Source organism: Poeciliopsis prolifica, unplaced genomic scaffold, assembly GCF_027474105.1.
Source record: "Poeciliopsis prolifica strain line A6 unplaced genomic scaffold, Auburn_PproV2 SCAFFOLD152, whole genome shotgun sequence".
Lineage (NCBI taxonomy): Eukaryota > Metazoa > Chordata > Actinopteri > Cyprinodontiformes > Poeciliidae > Poeciliopsis > Poeciliopsis prolifica.
The window spans coordinates 364,264-382,638 of NW_026562527.1; the positions used below are offsets into that span (position 1 = coordinate 364,264).

General features: G+C 46.4%; 1 protein-coding gene and 2 pseudogenes across 1 annotated transcript; 2 read left to right on the forward strand and 1 right to left on the reverse strand.

The window, feature by feature from the left end:
• Positions 1–16: 16 nt before the first annotated feature.
• LOC129355980 (zinc finger protein 142-like) lies at positions 17–7,746 on the reverse strand (annotated as a pseudogene).
• Positions 7,747–8,314: 568 nt separating this feature from the next.
• LOC129355961 (mitochondrial chaperone BCS1-like) lies at positions 8,315–12,077 on the forward strand. The gene is given in 9 exon segments (XM_055025595.1): positions 8,315–8,723; positions 9,332–9,360; positions 9,363–9,470; positions 9,977–10,053; positions 10,055–10,172; positions 10,250–10,313; positions 10,385–10,557; positions 10,684–10,801; positions 11,473–12,077. Coding segments are annotated over 9 exon segments (1,260 nt in total). The 5' UTR covers positions 8,315–8,403; the 3' UTR covers positions 11,726–12,077.
• Positions 12,078–13,017: 940 nt separating this feature from the next.
• Positions 13,018–18,193, forward strand: LOC129355975 (sterol 26-hydroxylase, mitochondrial-like; annotated as a pseudogene).
• The last annotated feature ends 182 nt before the right edge of the window (positions 18,194–18,375 follow it).

Here is an 18,375-nt window from a genome sequence, read left to right on the forward strand (position 1 = left end):
CTAATGGTGTTAGCTCTAGCTAATGGTGTTAGCTCTAGCTCTGGCTAATGGTGTTAGCTCTTGCTAATGGTGTTAGCTCTTGCTAATGGTGTTAGCTCTAGCTAAAGTAGTAACCAGTAGATCACCAGGCGGTGGTTTGAGCAGAACCTCATGTTCAGCAGCAGCTTGTCTCAGTTTTTAGACTCCAGGCGACTAAACTGCCTGCGTCACGGCCCAGCATGCATTGCAGGTGGTAATGAAGATGTACAAGTTTTGAATTATGAGTTTTTATTCATGACAGTAAATGACTGTATATTTAGTGTTGGATGTTTTGGTGTCTGAACATGAAGGCTTGCTGCATGTTGACCCTGAATAACAGCAACAGAACTGGACCAAATATCAGTATCATAAATATGAAAATAGATCTTATTAAAACAGTGTGAACTCCTGATGTTCTACCTTATGGCTCATTTCCTTGTTCATCAACACAATATCTACAGTTTTTTCCCAAATGGAACCAAATATTCCATAAATATTCATACATCTCAGAGTATTCACTGGGTTTCAGTGTTTTGTTTCGCAGCCTCTTCGCCCCGGGCTGCGGCGTGTGGCGCCCCCTGCAGGGCCTCCTTCAGGGTGGGGACGCTCCGGGCTGGAGGCCGCTGCGGCGTGTGGCGCCCCCTGCAGCGCCCCCTGCAGGGCCTCCTTCAGGGTGAGGACGCTCCGGTCCGCGTCCCGCAGCACGCCCTGCTCCGCAGCCTCCTCGGGATGGTGCCTCTTCAGGTGTTTGAGCACCTGGAACCGCTGCTTGGCTCTGTAGGCGCAGTGGCGGCAGGAGAACGGCCACCGCTCCGTGTGGGACAGGAAGTGATGTCGGAGACCCGCCGGCCAGCGGAAGGATTTGTGGCACAGTCCGCAGACATAGGCCCGGTCCTCCGTGTGCTTCTTCTGGTGGGTCTTCAGGATGAAGCTGGTTTTAAAGGCTTTGCCACATTTCTCGCAGACGTAAGGTCGAAGGTCACGGTGCTGCGTGTCCCGGTGCGCGCGCAGGGCGTCTGCTCGGTTGGTGCGGTACCCACACTCACCACAGGGGTACGGTTTCTCCCCTGGAGGATTAAACAAGACAGCAGGTCAGTCGGGTTGCAGGTTTCTCTGCGTTTCTCTGCGGTTCTCTGCGGTTCTTGCCTGTGTGTTGCGTCATGTGATACTTCAGCTGCGTCGCCCATTTGCATTTGTAGCCGCACTCTGGACAAAGATACTTCTTCTCTTCTTGGTGAACTCTCATGTGCAGCTTTGGGAGGAATGAGTGAAAAATTCGATGATTCTGATAGTAATTACACTAAAGAGCAACACCAACATGCTAGCTAGTTAGCATGTTGGTGCCCATGTTGTGGTGATGCATTCTGGGTACAGAAAAAAACAAATTTCTGAACCACATCCTGCATGGAGAACATGAGGAAACAGAAGCATAAACAGTCTGCACCTATTTCAAAATAAGAGCGCGAGTATAAATGTCTAACTAAAAGAAGAGCTTTAGAGTATCTAATCTGAGAAACTCAACGAAATTTCTGTTAGAGCTAAATCTCAGAAAAATCAATTGAGAAACTCAACAGTAAAAAAGCTAAAGCGTCCGATAAACACGTTGTTTTATCAGATTGAATCCAAATCAATTAGGCCAATTGGGATAAACTTCAACCACTAGATGGCAGCAAACTGCTTCCAACATGATGCTGGTATGTGTAGAATTTGCATCAGTGGGCATTAGTGTAACATAACCAACTGGCAGGATTTGAGGAAACTTCATAATGACAGCCTGTAGAAGAGGAAGCTGCATTAATGGTGATTTGTGGGTGTTGGGCAGCCGGGTCTCTACCTTCAGCCTGGACGGGTCTGAGCAGGCGTAGCTGCACTGCTCACAGCGGTACGGTTTCTCCCCGGTGTGAATGCGAATGTGCCACGTGATCTTCTGCTTGTTCCGGGTTGCGTACTCGCAGTCTGTGCATTTGTACATGCGCTTGCTCCCGTGTGACCGGAGGTGCTGCTCCAACACCAGCTGGTGCCGACAGGCGAAGTCACATGTGCTGCAGTGCAGAGGCTTGACCTCTGATGACCCCGCCTCATGTTGGCTCAGAAGGTGCTGCGCCAGCAGCGGCCTCGTTTTGGCTGCGAAGGGGCAGAGCTGGCACAGGTGTGGCAGGTGAGTCCTCTGATGAATGCCGAGGCTTTCTGTAGTCTGAAACTCCTCCTGGCAGGTGCTGCATTTCAGCTCAGGGTGTTTGCTCTGCTGGTGCTGCTTCAGGGTCCCTTCGCTGTTGCATGTAAAGTCGTCCATCCTGAAGTGGTGCGCCCGTCTGCAGTGGTTCCTCAAAGCAACCTCAGAACTAAACCGAGCGCTGCAGCGACTGCAGATGTGCTGCAGCTCCCCTGAGTGACACCGGCGGCTGTGACGTCTGACGTCATCCAGAGCGAAACCGGCGAAGTCGCACAGCGGGCAGAAGTGTGTGGGCTGTTTGTCGTGGACGCGCAGCTTATGCTGGCGCAGTTTGGACACTGCGCCAAAGGTTTTGTGGCACGCGTCGGCCGACGCCCGTGTGCAGAGACTCGTGCTCCTCCAAGCGAAGGCGCCTGGAGGAGCTGAAGGAACAATGGCTGCAGCGATGCGTCCGAGCTCCTTCCCGCTGCTGGCAGTGCCGCCGATCCTCTGACGGATCCGGAAGCGTTTCCTCCTCATGATGGGACAGAATGTGACGGGATAGAGAACGTCTGGTTCTGGCTGAATAAGGGCAGCTGGGACACTGGACCTCTGATGGCTGCAGACGGCCTCTCTGTTCAGTCACAGCTCTTCTCTGACTACATCTCAATGCAGAGTTTGGTTGTTTTTCTCCTGAATCATTGGCCTTTTCTGATTGGTCCTCCATACGTTGCAGTGTTCCAGAACCGATGTGACCTGAAGTCTCTCTGCAGGCCTGCAGGTGTTTTCTGGTTGCTTCACATTCAAATTTAGCATCTTTTTTAGCATGAAGGGCTTTGCTCTGTGATGATTTGGATGTTTTATTTGACTCTTCCTTCATGTTGCCATGATTTGACCAGGTTCTGACACGGTGTGGATAGGTTTCCTGAGGAAGGAACTTGCTTCTCTTTGTGATTGCTGGGATTCTGCCGCTGCTGCAGCAGGATTTCCTGGTGGAGTGTGGGGTGGAGTCGTGTCGGGTGGAGCCTTGTCGGGTGGAGCGTGTGGGGTGGAGTCCTGTCGGGTGGAGCCGTGTGGGGTGGAGCCGTGTCGGGTGGAGTCGTGTGGGGGAGCCGTGTGGGATGTGTGGGGTGGAGTCGTGTCCTGTGGAGTCGTGTCGGGTGGAGTCGTGTCGGGTGGAGTCGTGTGGGGTGGAGTCGTGTCGGGTGGAGTCGTGTGGGGTGGAGTCGTGTCGGATGTGTCGGGTGGAGCCGTGTCGGGTGGAGTCGTGTCGGGTGGAGTCGTGTCGGGTGGAGCAGCAGTTTTAAGGTGGTGATCAAACCTGCGGCTCTGTTTGAATCGCTGCCCGCAGGACGGGCCCTCATGTCCCTTCGTCCTGCGGCGACGCAGATGTCTGCGGTGCTGCTCCTTGCAGGAACATTTGTCAGAACCGTAAGCAGCTTCAGATGGCAGCGCCAGCATCTGGACCCGTCCTCCAGAATCATAGCGTCTGCTTGGTCCTTGTCGTGTTTCCTCAGAGCTTTCAGTCGGGCCTCAGAGTGTGACGGGTCGGTTTCCTCGGTGGGAAAAGCAGAAACCGATAGTTGAAACTTTATTTGCCCCCTCTGGTGTGGCGGTCCGATCGTCCACAGACTCAACAGATCGACTCGGGTCGGTTGGAGGCTCACCTGCAGGTTCTACGTCACTTTGCTCACCAGGTCCGTCTTGCGATCCTAGATTGTCTTCCTCCAAAGAGCTGGCAGGTGTGGACGGTTCTGGCCCGGTTAAAGGCGGTGTGCCGTGGCAGGTTTGGTTCTCGTTTCTTAAAGCCTCGACGGTCGGTACTCTGGTCAACACCAGAGTACAGTACGGCTCCAGACTGCTGCTGGATCTTTCAGAAACGGCTTCATGACCAACTTCTTGGACGAGAACCGAACCGTCGGCTTGAGAAGCGGCAGAACCTTCAGTGCAGGGGTCGGATCCTGACTGGTTCTGCTGTGTAGCAGCAGCTGGTTGTCTGGACTTCCTGTAAAAGTCCTCCAGGAACTCTGCTGAGTTCCTCTGCTTTTCCTTGGCTGCGTAGTTCTGCAGCCAGGCGGCGTCTCCAGGGACGTAGCCGTGGACCTTCCTCTTGTGCTGGAAGAGGCTGATGCTGCTGTAGGACGAGTAGGAGCAGAGCGCGCAGCCAAACTCCTTCAGCTTGGTGTGCTTGCAGTTCTCGTGGTTCTGGAGCGCCTGCCGGTACCAGGTGCTATATGAGCAGTACTTGCACTGGTATGCAGCAGACTTCTTCTCTCCCCAGAATGCTTGGCCAGCATGTGGTTGCGCAGCTCATACTTGCGCTTGCAGGCGTAAGCGCAGATCTCACACATGAGGGATTTAGCTTGATGCCGTAGTTTGTGACTCTTCAGCTGATCCATCCGATGGCATCGATAGGAGCATTGATCACAGGAATATCTGGCAGAGACAGGCGGGAAAATCACAGCCAATAAAACACCAATAATCTGGATTATCTGACCTTTTACCACAGAAAAACATTGTGCTTCATTTTCCAAGTCATATTTTGAACATTCATTTAAATGCTACAGTTTCAAACTAAATACTTCAATCAGAGTCAAATATTTACAAACTAAATATTTAGCAAGCCCTGTTATTTGCTAATAATTTAGTTAGCAAATATTTTATTTGTAAACTAAACATCACTAACCCATCGTTTAGTCAGCAAGCTAAATATTTACCTTCACAGTAAATACTTGCCTATGGATATTTCTAAGTGGTTAAATGATTTTTGTTTCCACAAACAAAAGGAGCATTTAAAAGCGTTTGGTTTGTTGAGGTCCGGCGTGTTTCCTCATGTGGACGGTCAGGTAATGCTTCCACTTGGTGACGTATCCACACTCTGCACACATGAAGTTCTTGTGCTCGGTGTGGACCAGCATGTGTTTGGAGAGGTACGACTCGTCTCTGCACCTGAACTCACACAAGCTGCACTGGTGAGGTTTCTCACCTGGAGAGCAAACGGCAGGTTTCAGCCACAGCGAGAGAAACGCCGTCAATTAACACCAATAATTTGGATCATTTATTGATTTTTCACCATGTTATTCATTCATTTAAATGTCACAATTTCAAGTTTTGTAGATAGTTGGAAAACTAAATATTTATCTTGAAGCAAAAAACATAGTTAGCTTATAGCGATATAAACAGCTTGCTAAGTGTTTAGGCCCAACTAAATATTCAGCTTCAAACTAAATATTCAGATTCAAACTAAATATTCAGCTTCAAACTAAATATTCAGATTCAAACCAAATATTCAGATTCAAACTAAATATTCAGCTTCAAACTAAATATTCAGCTTCAAACTAAATGTTCAGCTTGATCATAAAGTATTTTGGCCAGAGATAAGTATTTAGTTTAGAGATAAATTTCAGTTGCAGAGTAAATATTTAGTTAGCAAGCAAAATTTTTAGCTCAACTTTAATCTGAGGTTTTTAGTTTTTCTTGGTTATTTACTGACATGTGAAGGTGAATGAGTAACTCAGTGAAATGTGACGGCTTTGGTTTTGCTGGATGTTTGTCTAGTTTGGTTCCTCTCACCGCTGTGCGTCATGACGTGCCGCTTCAGGCTGCGTTTGTGCGCCGTGACGTAGCTGCACTGAGAGCAGCGGTGGATCTTCTCGTTGGAGTGCAGACGCGTCACGTGCTGCTCGTACTCCACGGGGTTAAAGGTCACAAAGGGGCAGAAATCGCAGCAGAGCTCCTGCTGGCCGGTGTGTCCGAGCCGCCGGTGCTGCAGCAGCTCGGTCCTGTTGGAGCAGCAGAAGCTGCAGTCTGGGCAGCGGTAGGCCAGGTGGCCGGTAGTGATCCTCCATGTCTGCTTCGCATTTGAAGATGGCGCTGCAGGCGTGATGACGACACTGCGCCGCTCTGACCCCGTGCTCAGTGCGTGTGAGCGTGTCTGGAGGTCTGCTGGAGGCGCAAAGGGGACGCAGGCCGGCCGCGGCGCCGCGTCCCGCCGGATGTTGTGTGTCTTCATGTGAGTCTTCAGGGCCCGGATGTGGAGGAAGCTCTGGCTGCAGGCGGGACAGAGGAAGCTCTGGCTGCCGCCGGCCTCCTCTGGATGCCTGCTGGCCACGTGGCGCCGGACGGCGTTTCTCTCCACGGCTGAATAATCACACAGGGGGCAGCGGTGGGCCTTGACCCCGGCCTCCCGGAGGCGGTGTATGCGCAGCTTGCTCTGGCGGTGAAGAACCGGCCGCAGGCGGGGCACTGGAGGCCGGGGTCGGGGAAGTGCAGCCGAAGGTGTTCCCGCAGGTGGGAACGCATCTTGAAGCAGCGCCGACATTTGGGGACAGGCGTTGGTCCGATATAAACGGCCTCCGCTGAGGACAAGAACAAACAAGCATGTGGCGACAGTGGAGAGAAACATGAAGACGCCTCCAGCAGAACCAGTATGAGTGACCCCACCTCCCGGGGTTTACCTGCAGGTGGCGCTGAAGCGTTGGGGTTGTTTTCTGGTTGTTTCCCTGCTGGTGACCGGCTCCGGCTCCGGTTCCGGTTCCCTAAAGACATGTGACAAGAAGAAGAACAACAATCAGCTTCTGTGGTTCTACGTTCGGTTCTGATGTGTCCTCCTGGTGTTTACCTGGACCCGTCCGGACCGGCGGCTTTGGACAGCGGTGGGAGACGGACGTGTCCGAGAAGTTCTGTCCACATTTATCACAAGCATGTTGCTCCGCCTCCATCATGCCTGAAAACACAGGAAGCTTCAGCAAACCCTGATGTCCTTTCAGCTGAAATGAATTATTTACATTTGGAAAATCTTTGAACCTTTTGAAGATGAATCTTTTTAAACCAGCTGATGTTTCATTTGCTTTCATCAAAATGTTTAACCATCATCTGACCGCTTTACCAGAAGAAAACTGAAAATCTGCCTCGGAGCAGCGATTCTCATGACCCAAGAAGGTTTTGATTCAAAAAAATTAAATAATAGACAAAAGTCCTACAAACATGATCTGCACAAAAAACCCAGATTCATCTCTTATCCTTCTGTCTGCTTGAAGTTACATTTGAAATAATAAGGAAGAATCTTTTAGGGCTGAGAGATGACCAGTCATCAGTAAAGCAAGGTGGAGGCTGCATCATGCTTTGGCCACATTATCATCCACGGTTTCTGGGAAACAACTGAAAATTTAGCATGAAAGGAATCCCAACCTGTCATAAACTCCCAAAAGTTTCACTGATCATGTAAAGTTTTCTGGTTGCATGTTTGAACAAATTCAAGCTTTTTTTTCTCTCCAGTTTTCCCAGAAATGAGGGTCGAACATAACGAGGTACAAGCTGCTATTGAACAAGGAGCAGATCTGTGTCACAATAACAGAGCAGCTGCAACAACAGGGAATAAACTAAAAACAGGGAATAAACTGTAACAATAGGGAATAAACTGTAACAATAGGAATAAACTGTAACAACAGGGAATAAACTGTAACAACAGGGAATAAACTGTAACAATAGGGAATAATCTGACCTCCTGCCTGAGTCTCGCCTTCACTGTCCGCCTGACAAACAAAAGATCAACGTTCAGGTTTCGGTTCTCATCGCCCCCTCGGTTTTGGACTCGGTTCTGTTGTTGTTCTTCGTCTGAATCCCTGACTACACGCAGACTGACCTGCTGCGAGTCTTTATTTACTCATTAATGTTGAGAGAGCGGAACAGACCGACTGTTATCGCTGCCTTAGCTTAGCCTACGTTAGCTAACTGCTAATCAGACGGTGCTGAAGTTAGCGTCCGATTTGTAACGTTAAATGTGAAAATATAAATATCACATTTTTTATTTTAAACCTAAAAATTATAATTAATTTGGTGTTCTTAGATCACCACAAAACCGGCTGATGTTACATTCTATGTATTTAATTGATTATTACATAAATGCAGATTAATTTGTCTTGCAATCTGAAAATTGTAGGTTCAGTTCTAACTTCCTCCTGACATGAGCCTCTGAGCAAGGCACTAGACTAAACGTGTCCTACAGATAAATATATCAGTGTATTAAGTTAATGTTTGAATCGGAAGCTAACTTCAGTCCCGATTATCTGAACACCGGAACATACATTGATAGTATTGGTGGAGAGTCGGAATGTTTTTCCGGTAACACAGGAAGTAGTAAAGGTCGCTGCATCACATGGATCCTTCGGGCTGCAGCGGATTTCACATTCATTGAGTTAAACTCTGGCTCTCAGGGGTACGGGACCAGCACCATGCCGCTGTCGGACTTCCTGGACGGCCTGAAGGACAACCCGTACTTCGGTGCCGGGTTCGGGCTGGTGGGGGTCGGCACAGCGCTGGCCGTGGCCAGAAAGGGAGCCCAGGTGGGCATGGTGTTTTTCCGAAGGAACTACATGATCACCCTGGAGGTTCCCAGCAGGGACAAGAGCTACCACTGGCTGCTGAGCTGGATCACCAAGCACGCCACCCACACGCAGCACCTGAGCGTGGAAACCTCCTACATGGCCCACGAGAGCGGACGAGTCCACACGCAGTTTGACTTCCACCCGAGTCCAGGGAACCACATCATCTGGTGAGGAAAACCTCCAGCTCCGTTCAGTTAAACTTTGTTGCGCATCTAAACTGGATTTTATGACTGCATGCTGCCTTCAGGTACACCTCGTAAATTGAACCATCGTAAATCATCGTATCATTTTAGAAACTTCGCAGCTATCTTGTTCATATAGTATGTCAATTGCACTAATTGATATAGAATCCATCCATTTAAATACCTCACTATATTACGCACATTATATTATTTATTATAGTACATGTTATATACTCGGTGTCCCTGAATGCAAGCACGACCGTAAGACTACTATAGAAGCGCAAAGATTTTAAAAGGTGTTTCTGAATTGTTCATTGTGTAACCACAGTGTTTTAATATGCGGTCACACAATATTTATTGACAATATTCGTGTAGTTAAATCATTTGACCTTGTTTTGTATAATCTCTATTTACCTTTAGCAAGAAACCTTCCTTATTGACCAGGGATGAAGAATAGGGTTTTTGGCCAATTCTGGCCCATTTACAAAAATACTAATTACCGTGCAAATAAATGAATGAATTTCAAATAAACTCACACAACATGAGTATTGGATATGAAGAAGTGAGCTGGATGTGGTCCACCTGGTCTCCAGGTATGGCAGGAAGTGGATCCGGGTGGAGCGGACCAGGAGAAGCAGATGGTGAATCTGCAGACCGGGACTCCGTGGGAATCCATCACCTTCACCGCTCTGGGCAGAGACCGGCAGATCTTCTTCAACATCCTGCAGGAAGGTGCACAGGAAAACTTTCAGCCTTTAACTAGGCCTGTTGAAAATGTTTATTTTACTAATCTGCCATCTATTCTGACGATTAATTGAATAAAAATTAAATGAATCGATCATACATCACTTTCAGAAAAAAAAACCATAAACAAAAATGAACAAATAAAAAAACCAAGCCATCATATTATATATACAATAATGCTGTAAATTATATTCAACATTTAAGTTCAAGTGTTTTGAAACTTTAATTTAAACACTTTTTCTTTCATAAAACGTAACGTTATATAAAACAAATGTATCTCTTTCTTCCTCAGTGTAAAGTCTGGACTGGTTTTAAAGGTTTGGTTACAGAATGTTATTTATGTCATCGTCGATGTTTTGGTCATTAATAACAGCACAAACTTTAAAGATTCAGTCAGAGGATCTGAAGCTGCGTCTCATGAAGTCATTCGGATCAATTTAGTTTCTTTATTCCGGAGTCGGATCTGAACGTGTGGATGTTCTGGTGTCGTGCAGCGCGGGAGCTGGCGCTGAAGCAGGAGGAGGGACGCACCGTCATGTACACGGCTATGGGCGGCGAGTGGAGGCCCTTCGGGTTTCCCCCGGCGCCGCCGGCCGCTCAGCTCCGTGGTGCTGGAGGCCGGCGTGGCCGAGCGCTTGGTGGACGACGTGAAGGATTTCATCGGGAACCCGCGCTGGTACACAGACAGAGGTGAAGGACCGGTTCTGGTGTCAGCCGGTGCCGTCCAGGTCCGGTTGCCGGTTCTGATCCCGTCTGTCTGTGTTCAGGGATTCCCTACAGGAGAGGGTACCTGCTGTTTGGGCCTCCAGGATGCGGAAAGAGCAGCTTCATGTGAGTCGTCCTGGCGCGGCGCGTGGGTCTGAGCGTGCCCGTGGTTCTGACCCGGTCCGGTTTTGTTGCAGTACGGCGCTGGCTGGCGAGTTGGGCTACAGCATCTGCCTGATGAGCCTGAGCGACCGAACGCTGTCGGACGACCGGCTCAACCACCTGCTGAGCGTGGCGCCGCAGCAGAGCATCATCCTGCTGGAGGACGTGGACGCCGCCTTCGTCAGCCGGGAGCTGCTGCCCACCGAGAGTGAGAGCCCGGCAGAACCGGGCGACCCGACCAGAACTGACTGACCTGACAGAACCGGGTGACCCGGCAGAACCGGCCGACCCGACCAGAACCGGAACGCTGAGCGGTTCTCCTCCTCTCTTCCAGACCCGCTGGCCTACCAGGGAATGGGCCGCCTGACCTTCAGCGGCCTGCTGAACTCGCTGGACGGAGTCGCTTCGTCTGAGGCCAGAATCGTCTTCATGACCACCAACTTCATCGACAGGTGCAATATTGATTATTGATTAGTGATTAAAAACAGTCTTCATTCAAAGGAATTGTTTCTCATTGCCCAGTGTTTAAAAAAATCTAATTTTCTTAAAGTCTTGTTGACCTTTGACCCACAGTTAAAATTTCCACTTTTTGCCCCAAACATGGAGACATGAGAAACATTTCCTTTGAATCCAGATCCAGTCCAAAACAATCCGTCTCATAATTTGTGGATTAAATGTTCTTTTATTTTTTTCATTTTCGCCACAAAAACTTCTTCAGACCTCAACACAACATGACAGTAAAATCTTTTATTTTCTGTTTTATTTTCAGGATAAAACTTTTTCTAAACTATTTGCTGCAGAGGAGAGAATATCCAATGAGTTTATTACAGATCTGATTGATTTTATGCATTTATTTTTTTAAATACTTTTTAACCTTATTCATTTGAAGGACGTTACGTGTCGCTTCATACTTGATTCTTTTCAAATCTAAATATTTAGTTGTATGTAAATCTTTGTTTCTTCAGTTGACTTCTCCTGATTCTCTGAAGAAACTCAGATTTACATTTTTAGACCTTTAATCCATAAATGTGCTAAATCTAAACGTTTGTTCAGAACCTTTTGGAAGCTTTTTATTGTGCGTCGGGTTTTGTTGTGAGGGTAACCGCCTGGCTTGCTCTCCCAGGTTGGACCCGGCGCTGATCCGGCCCGGCCGGGTCGACCTGAAGCAGTACATCGGTCACTGCACCGCCTGGCAGCTGGCCCAGATGTTCCGGCGGTTCTACCCGGACCAGCCGCCGTCGGAGGGAGATCGCTTCGCTAAGCTGGCGTTAGCCGCGCATACGGAGATCAGCGCCGCTCAGGTCCAAGGACACTTCCTGCTGCACAAAATGGATCCAGCAGGATCCATAGACAATGTGGCCCAAATACGAGGATGATGGATCAGAACCGGACTCAGACTTTATTTAACAGGAAACCTCTAGTTTATTGTTTATTAAGAACAACAATAAACCAGGCAGATGTGCAGTTTGTTTGATGTGATGATAAAAAACCATTTCTTTCTGTTTCCTGACCACAACTTTCTAAATATTGGAGTATAAAAGATATTTTTGGTTATCTGGGAATGTTTCTTCCACCTGCAGTCGTCATAAAAGATTTTGTAAAAAGTTGCAGATTTTAAGATGTTTTGCTGCTTTAAATTCAAACAATGTGAATCAAAATGAAGAACAAACAGTTACTTTAATGTTCAGTGGTTTAAAAGAGTTGCACATTAAATATAATGAGTTTGGACCACTTTGTAATTTAAAGTTTCCTAAGAAAACTATAATTCCTCAGGATTAATGTGATTGAACTAAAAGCCAGTTTTCTCTTCCTAATATAATCTGAATTATTTTCACAACATTTCAACCAATTAATCCGATTCAGCTATGAAGCTAAATATCCTGAATAAATGCTGCTGGGAAACTGATCAGCATTGGCCAATCAGCATCGATGTTCGCTCCGCCATAGAAAACGCGGGAAGTCTTTGGTTGCCATGGTGATAAATTGATGATGGCGGCGGGCTGATGGGAGAAATTGAGACTGGATTCTGTTTCCTCCATGTTGCCGTTTACTGTGTTGGTTCTGGTGCTAACCGACATGCTAACGCCGTTAGCCTCAGGGTTAGCTCCTCACTGCTAATATTCATAGCTTAACTATTAGTTATAAAACGGCTTGTTTTTAGAAAATAGGATTTTTGAAAGTGAACCGTTTGAAAGGTTCGGTTCGGTTCCAAGACCCAGAATCCAAATGTTAAGAGCAGTTTAGCTCTGCAGTTGAAACGCTGTGCAGAAACAGAATGAATAAAAATAATTCTGACTTTTTCTCAAAAGATTTTAGTCAGAATTTGAGATTTTTTCCTCATTAGTCATAAAGTTTGCAGAGTTTATTCTGGTCTGATTAAAAAGTGAGTTTTCTTAGAGTCATTTTGAGATGAAAGTCCAAATTCTGTCAAATCAACAAAGGAAACTTAATTCTAAGAAAAAAAATCATTCTGTGACAAAAATGTAAATTTTTAGAAAAAGATGAAAGTGAGCATTTTGTCATTGGCTCTAATCTGTATTTCCATAAGTTTTGCTCACTTCATTCTGACTTCTGATAAAGTCAGAAAAAAAAATCTGAATTCTGAGATTAAAATGAGAATTTGGAAAAATAAAAATCAGTATTTTCCTTCTAATTGGCCCTAATCCTGTTCCATGTCTCTTTACTGTTTGCTCTGTGTCATGGCGCCCCCTGCAGGTCTGGAGCCGCAGGTTGCAGCCCTCTGCCAGAGCTCTGGTTCTCGCTGTGGAAGGCTCGGTTCCGAGCGGCTCGGCTCCTCCCACTGCGTTCACTCTGAGCAGTAATGACCGCCTGGTTGTCACGGATCGCTGCGTGTGGGATCTGCAGCCTGCGGCCGCCCTGCTGCAGCACGCCGCTCTGCTGCAGCACGCTGCGGTGGGGATCCTCTGCGCTGCAGCAGAAGCTGCGGTCGGTGCAGGACCTGCCGCAGGTCAGCAGCCTGGAGATGCTGTACCGGGTTCTGGTCCAGGGCTACTTCTCCTCTCTGCACGCGCTGCAGGTCCGTCAGAACAGCTGTGGGTTAAATGTCCAGCCGTCAGTTACAATCCGTCATGTTTTCTGATTAATCTCTATTTTTGTTGTAAATGTCCAACCTGCACCTTGTTTATCTGGGTCTAACAGAAAACATGACCTTTGATCTCACAGATAACAGCTGGATTTCAGGAAAACATGGCTGCAAATGCATATTTCTTTATTAATATCACTGCTGCAGCAGTTAGAGCAGCTCTGCTTTTGATTGCGTGTTAATGCTGCGTGTAACCATGTTGTGCTGTCTGAAGGTCTATGAGAAGCAGCTCTATGGACCCATTTATAAAAACGGACGCAACGCCGTGTCGGTCAGCAGCGCCGAGCTGCTGGAGGAGCTGCTCCGGAACGACGACAAGTTTCCCACCAGAGGAGACATGACTCTGTGGACGGAGTACCGCGAGATGAGAGGCCTGGGCTACGGACCCCTCACAGAGTAAACACCGTTCACTTCCTGGTCCCTCCCCCACTGGTTGGTTATCAGACCGGTCTGGGCAGAACGGGCGGACTTAATCTGAACTTGATGGTTTCCAGTCAGAAACAAAACTGATTGCTTGAAGCACAGCTGTTGATTAAGGCCACAGTCACAGCTGATAGTCTGGCACACTCGGTTCAACTGGGGACTAAAGTTCAAACAGGTTGTTTGAACAACTTGTTCCCCTCCTCGCCTGTGGGGGCGCTGCACCAGGAACCACTGAACCAAAAACCATCATCTTCTTTGTTTTATAGAAATGTAAACAAAAATGGGAATGCCATCAAATGTTAGCGGTTGGAGGATTTCTCTCTTGTCGTAACGAACCACGACTCATTTCCCCGCTAATGCTAGGCTAACACGCTTGGTTTGGTTGTATTTACCCAGAATGCCCTGTGCTGTAGTCCACTTCCTGTTTCTGGTCTGCTTGGTGTTTACATATGTGGAAAGATAACGGGCTTTAGGACCCTGATCAGGTAGAAATGGAAACAGGTCACTAATGAGGAACAACTGAGATTTAAAATCAATCAACTAGAAAATACATCTAAGAAATGCCAAAGTAGAGACAATAGAGGTTTAAACTGTAACGTAATGCAGGCTCAGAGAATGTGGTGTTACTGTGCAACAAAAGGATTCAACCTAAAAAGTTAAACTAAGCTGATCGATGAATCCAGAAGGAAACTTCAGACCAAACGTTTTCCTGAAAGCTGATGAAGCTTTTCTGATGGACGTTCCCTGTTTGTGCTGCCAGGGAAGGGGAGCGCTGGTACCGGCTGAGGGCGGTTCTCAACAAGCGGATGCTGCATCCCAGGGAGTCAGCTCAGTATGACGGGCTGATCAACGCCGTGGTGACAGACTTCATCAAACGGATCAAACGTCTGCGTCTCTGCAGCCCAACAGGCGACCGGGTTCCTGACGTCGCCAACAAGTTCTACCTGTTTTCACTGGAAGGTGTGTCCCATCACTGTGCATCAGTGATGAATCTCTGAGAACAGATTTTATTTGAATATGTAGGTTTTCCCTCTCAGGAATTTCCTCCATACTGTTTGAGACGAGGCTCGGCTGTCTGAGAGAGGAGATTCCCGCCGGGACCCAGGAGTTCATCACTTCCATCTCCCAGATGTTTTCCAACGCCTTTCCTGTGGCGATCTTCCCAAAGTGGAGCCGCAGCCTGCTCCCTACTGGCGGCGCTACATCTCCAGCTGGACGGCATCTTCAGCTTTGGTGAGCTGCTGAAGCTTTACAGAAGCGAGCCAGTGGCCTGAACCAACTGGTGATTAATTTGCTCTCCTATAGGATAGATGCAAAAAGCTAAGTAGCTACCAAAAGTATAATAGAAGCTTGTTAGCTTCAGCTGCAACTGCCTCCGGTCACAAACTGCAAGGAAGATTTCTGAGCCAGACAGAAAAGTCCCAAAAGGTTAACTTGCATTTTTTAATGAACTCCAGACATTTTAAGACTTCTTAACTTTTGGTTTTCAGGTTGGTGCTACATCATCCACTGTAACCGACTGTCCTGCTTCTGCCCCATAGAGCATACCTCCATGTCTCTACTGAAGAGCACAACGTCATCTGCAAACATCATAACCCGTAGACCAGCTAAACTAGCCATCGACGCTGCTTTTGTATCTTTGATATGATCCCATCTCTTCCTTTATTGGATTTACCAAAAATGCTCAAACCTCTGTGAACAAATGGAAGATATTGCATCTTGTTTGAAGAAGTTTGCTAAGCTGAGCGGCTGTTGGAGGCAACTGCAGCGAAATGAAACTGTGGGTCGCCTCTGTTTCATCTTACTTCTGTCGTTTAAGGTAAAACTTTGATCGACAAGAAGATGGAGGACATTCAGCAGCGCCTGGACAATGACCAGGATGTGAGGATGAATATTGACGTACCTCCTGTCCAATTCCCAGCTGAGCACGAAAGATATCTACGCCAGCGTGACAGAGCTGCTGTTAGCCGGAGTGGACACGGTACTCCACCCGTTTGTCTTCCGGGTTTGGGATTCTGACTGGATTCACCTTCCAGTTAGATTCTGGCTTTTCTACACAGTGATTCAAATGTGTCTGTGTCTTTGTCTCAAAGACGTCCAACACCCTGACCTGGGCTTTGTACCAGCTGTCCAGGAACCCAGAAGTCCAGGACAGACTTTATGAGGAGGTTTCCTCTCTGGTACCGGCGGACCGGATCCCAGCGCCGCAGAGGTCACTGCGATGCCGTTTTTACGAGCCGTGATCAAGGAAACTCTGAGGTCAGACAGCATGGAGACGCTTCAGTGTTAACTCCATGCAGCCTGTTTATAATCTTACCTTGTTTTTTACAGGATGTATCCTGTGGTTCCTATAAATTCAAGGATCATTAAAGAAAAGCCTGTTGCTGTTGGTGGATATCAGTTTCCAGAAAAAGTGGGTCTGATTTTTGTTTTGTAATACAACAAAGTAGATTTTCTCCAGATCCAGTTTTAAGAACAATAGAAAACTTTGCTCTGTCGCTTTGCCTTGTTCACGCTCTGCCACTACGTCATCAGTCATGATGAGAACACCTTTCCAGAACCGTACCGGTTCAAGCCGGAGCGATGGCTGCGTGACGGCCGCCAGAGGCCCAACGCCTTCGGCTCCATCCCGTTTGGCTACGGCGTTCGAGGCTGCGTTGGTCGCAGGATCGCAGAACTCGAGATGTACTTGGTTCTGTTTCGGGTAGGTACAAAACCCAAACACATGCGTTCACATTGCAAACCAAACCAGAGTTCACTTCGACCGGACTGAGGTTTGTAGGAGAGTTCAGTTAGCCTTTACCTTCCAATCAAAGCAGAAATTATTTCATAAATAATTACATTGATTTCAAATTTGATTTAAAGAAGTCAAACTCATAGATTCATTACACCAGATTGATACTATGAAAGTGTTTCCTTCCCATTAAAAACATTGGATTTCTGGATTAAAAATGCATGTATTAGTTTTATAGAATTAGATTTTCATTATCTGGACACATAATTATTAAAATAAATACTTAAAGTTTATCTGTCCATGTTTTCCTAAAATATTCTAAATTATTATGTATCTTTGGCATTTTTTCTCAGCTTATTCGAGAGTTTGAAATCAAAGCGAACCCCACTGCGGATGATCTAGAGATCGTCAGTCGGGCCGTTTTGGTGCCAAACAAGCAACTGGACCTGCTCTTTGTGGACCGACGATGAAGGAACAGTTTGATTAACAGTTTAGCTAAATGGCCCAAAAGTTCTGCTTCTGTTTTGTTTTAATGTGAAATCTTCTGTTATTGACAGTTAGCCTTTAGCTAGTTAGCTAGAGGCTAACTCATTAGCCAACCATAATGTGTGCAATCACAGCAATAATGTATTTAGGTCTGGATGATAAACTTACATGCATTTCCACACTTTCATTATTAATAGGGAGAAAACCTATGGAAGCACTTTCTGTATGCTAACATCAAAGCTAGCAGCTGCTAACAGCTGCTACAGCTGCTAACAGCTGCTAACAGCTGCTAACAGCTGCTAACAGCTGCTAACAGCTGCTTCCTTTTCCTGGAGCGTTTACATTCATGGTGTTGATGTGCAGAAACAATCTGTGAGTTTTTTTGTTTTGTTTTGCTAAATTGTAATGTTTTTAGTTTAGTGTGTATAATTTATACACAGGGTTTCTAAAGCTGATGTCATTTGGCCAAAAGTGACAAGTAAAATAAAGATATATTTGTAAAATAGATTTTAAAAAAAGATCATTTTGGTTCAACAACAAGCTAAACATACAATATTTTAATTAAACAAATAGTCTGTTCTATTGTTGGAAAGCATTTGTATAAATCATGGCAGATTGAAAACTTAAAAAAGGAATATTTCAGGTTTGCCTCATTAAAAGAAAGATTCTTCTGAACCGGTTGGAAAAAGCAGATCTGAGTGAACCAAAGTCTGAGCTGCACTGAAAGTCTCTGGTTCTGTTTACTGTGAAACTTAGAGAGAATACAAAAATGAACTCTTTATTGTACTGAATACATTGCATTGTGAAAAGATTTAAATTGATTAAATAATTTTTATTTACTTTACAATTGCAGTTCTTCATTCTGGGGTTTATGTCTGTATGCGACTGCAGGTGTGAATATCTGATTACATGTTTGTCATAAACACTAATTGTGTTCAATTAATTTGCTTTTGATCATGTAATTAGTAATATAATGTTTTTTCTGTTGTGGTATAATCTATATTTGTGTTCAGTTTTATTTTTCTTGTTATACAAATTTAAGAGATAATTGTCACAGATTTTATAAATATAAAATAATTAAATTATAACATTATTATCTAAAAATATTTGTTTCCTCTTTTCTGTTTGCTGAAGCCATCCATCCATCCATCCATCCATCCATCCATCCATCCATCCATCCATCCATCCATCCATCCATCCATCCATCCATCCATCCATCCATCCATCCATCCATCCATCCATCCATCCATCCATCCATCCATCCATCCATCCATCCATAA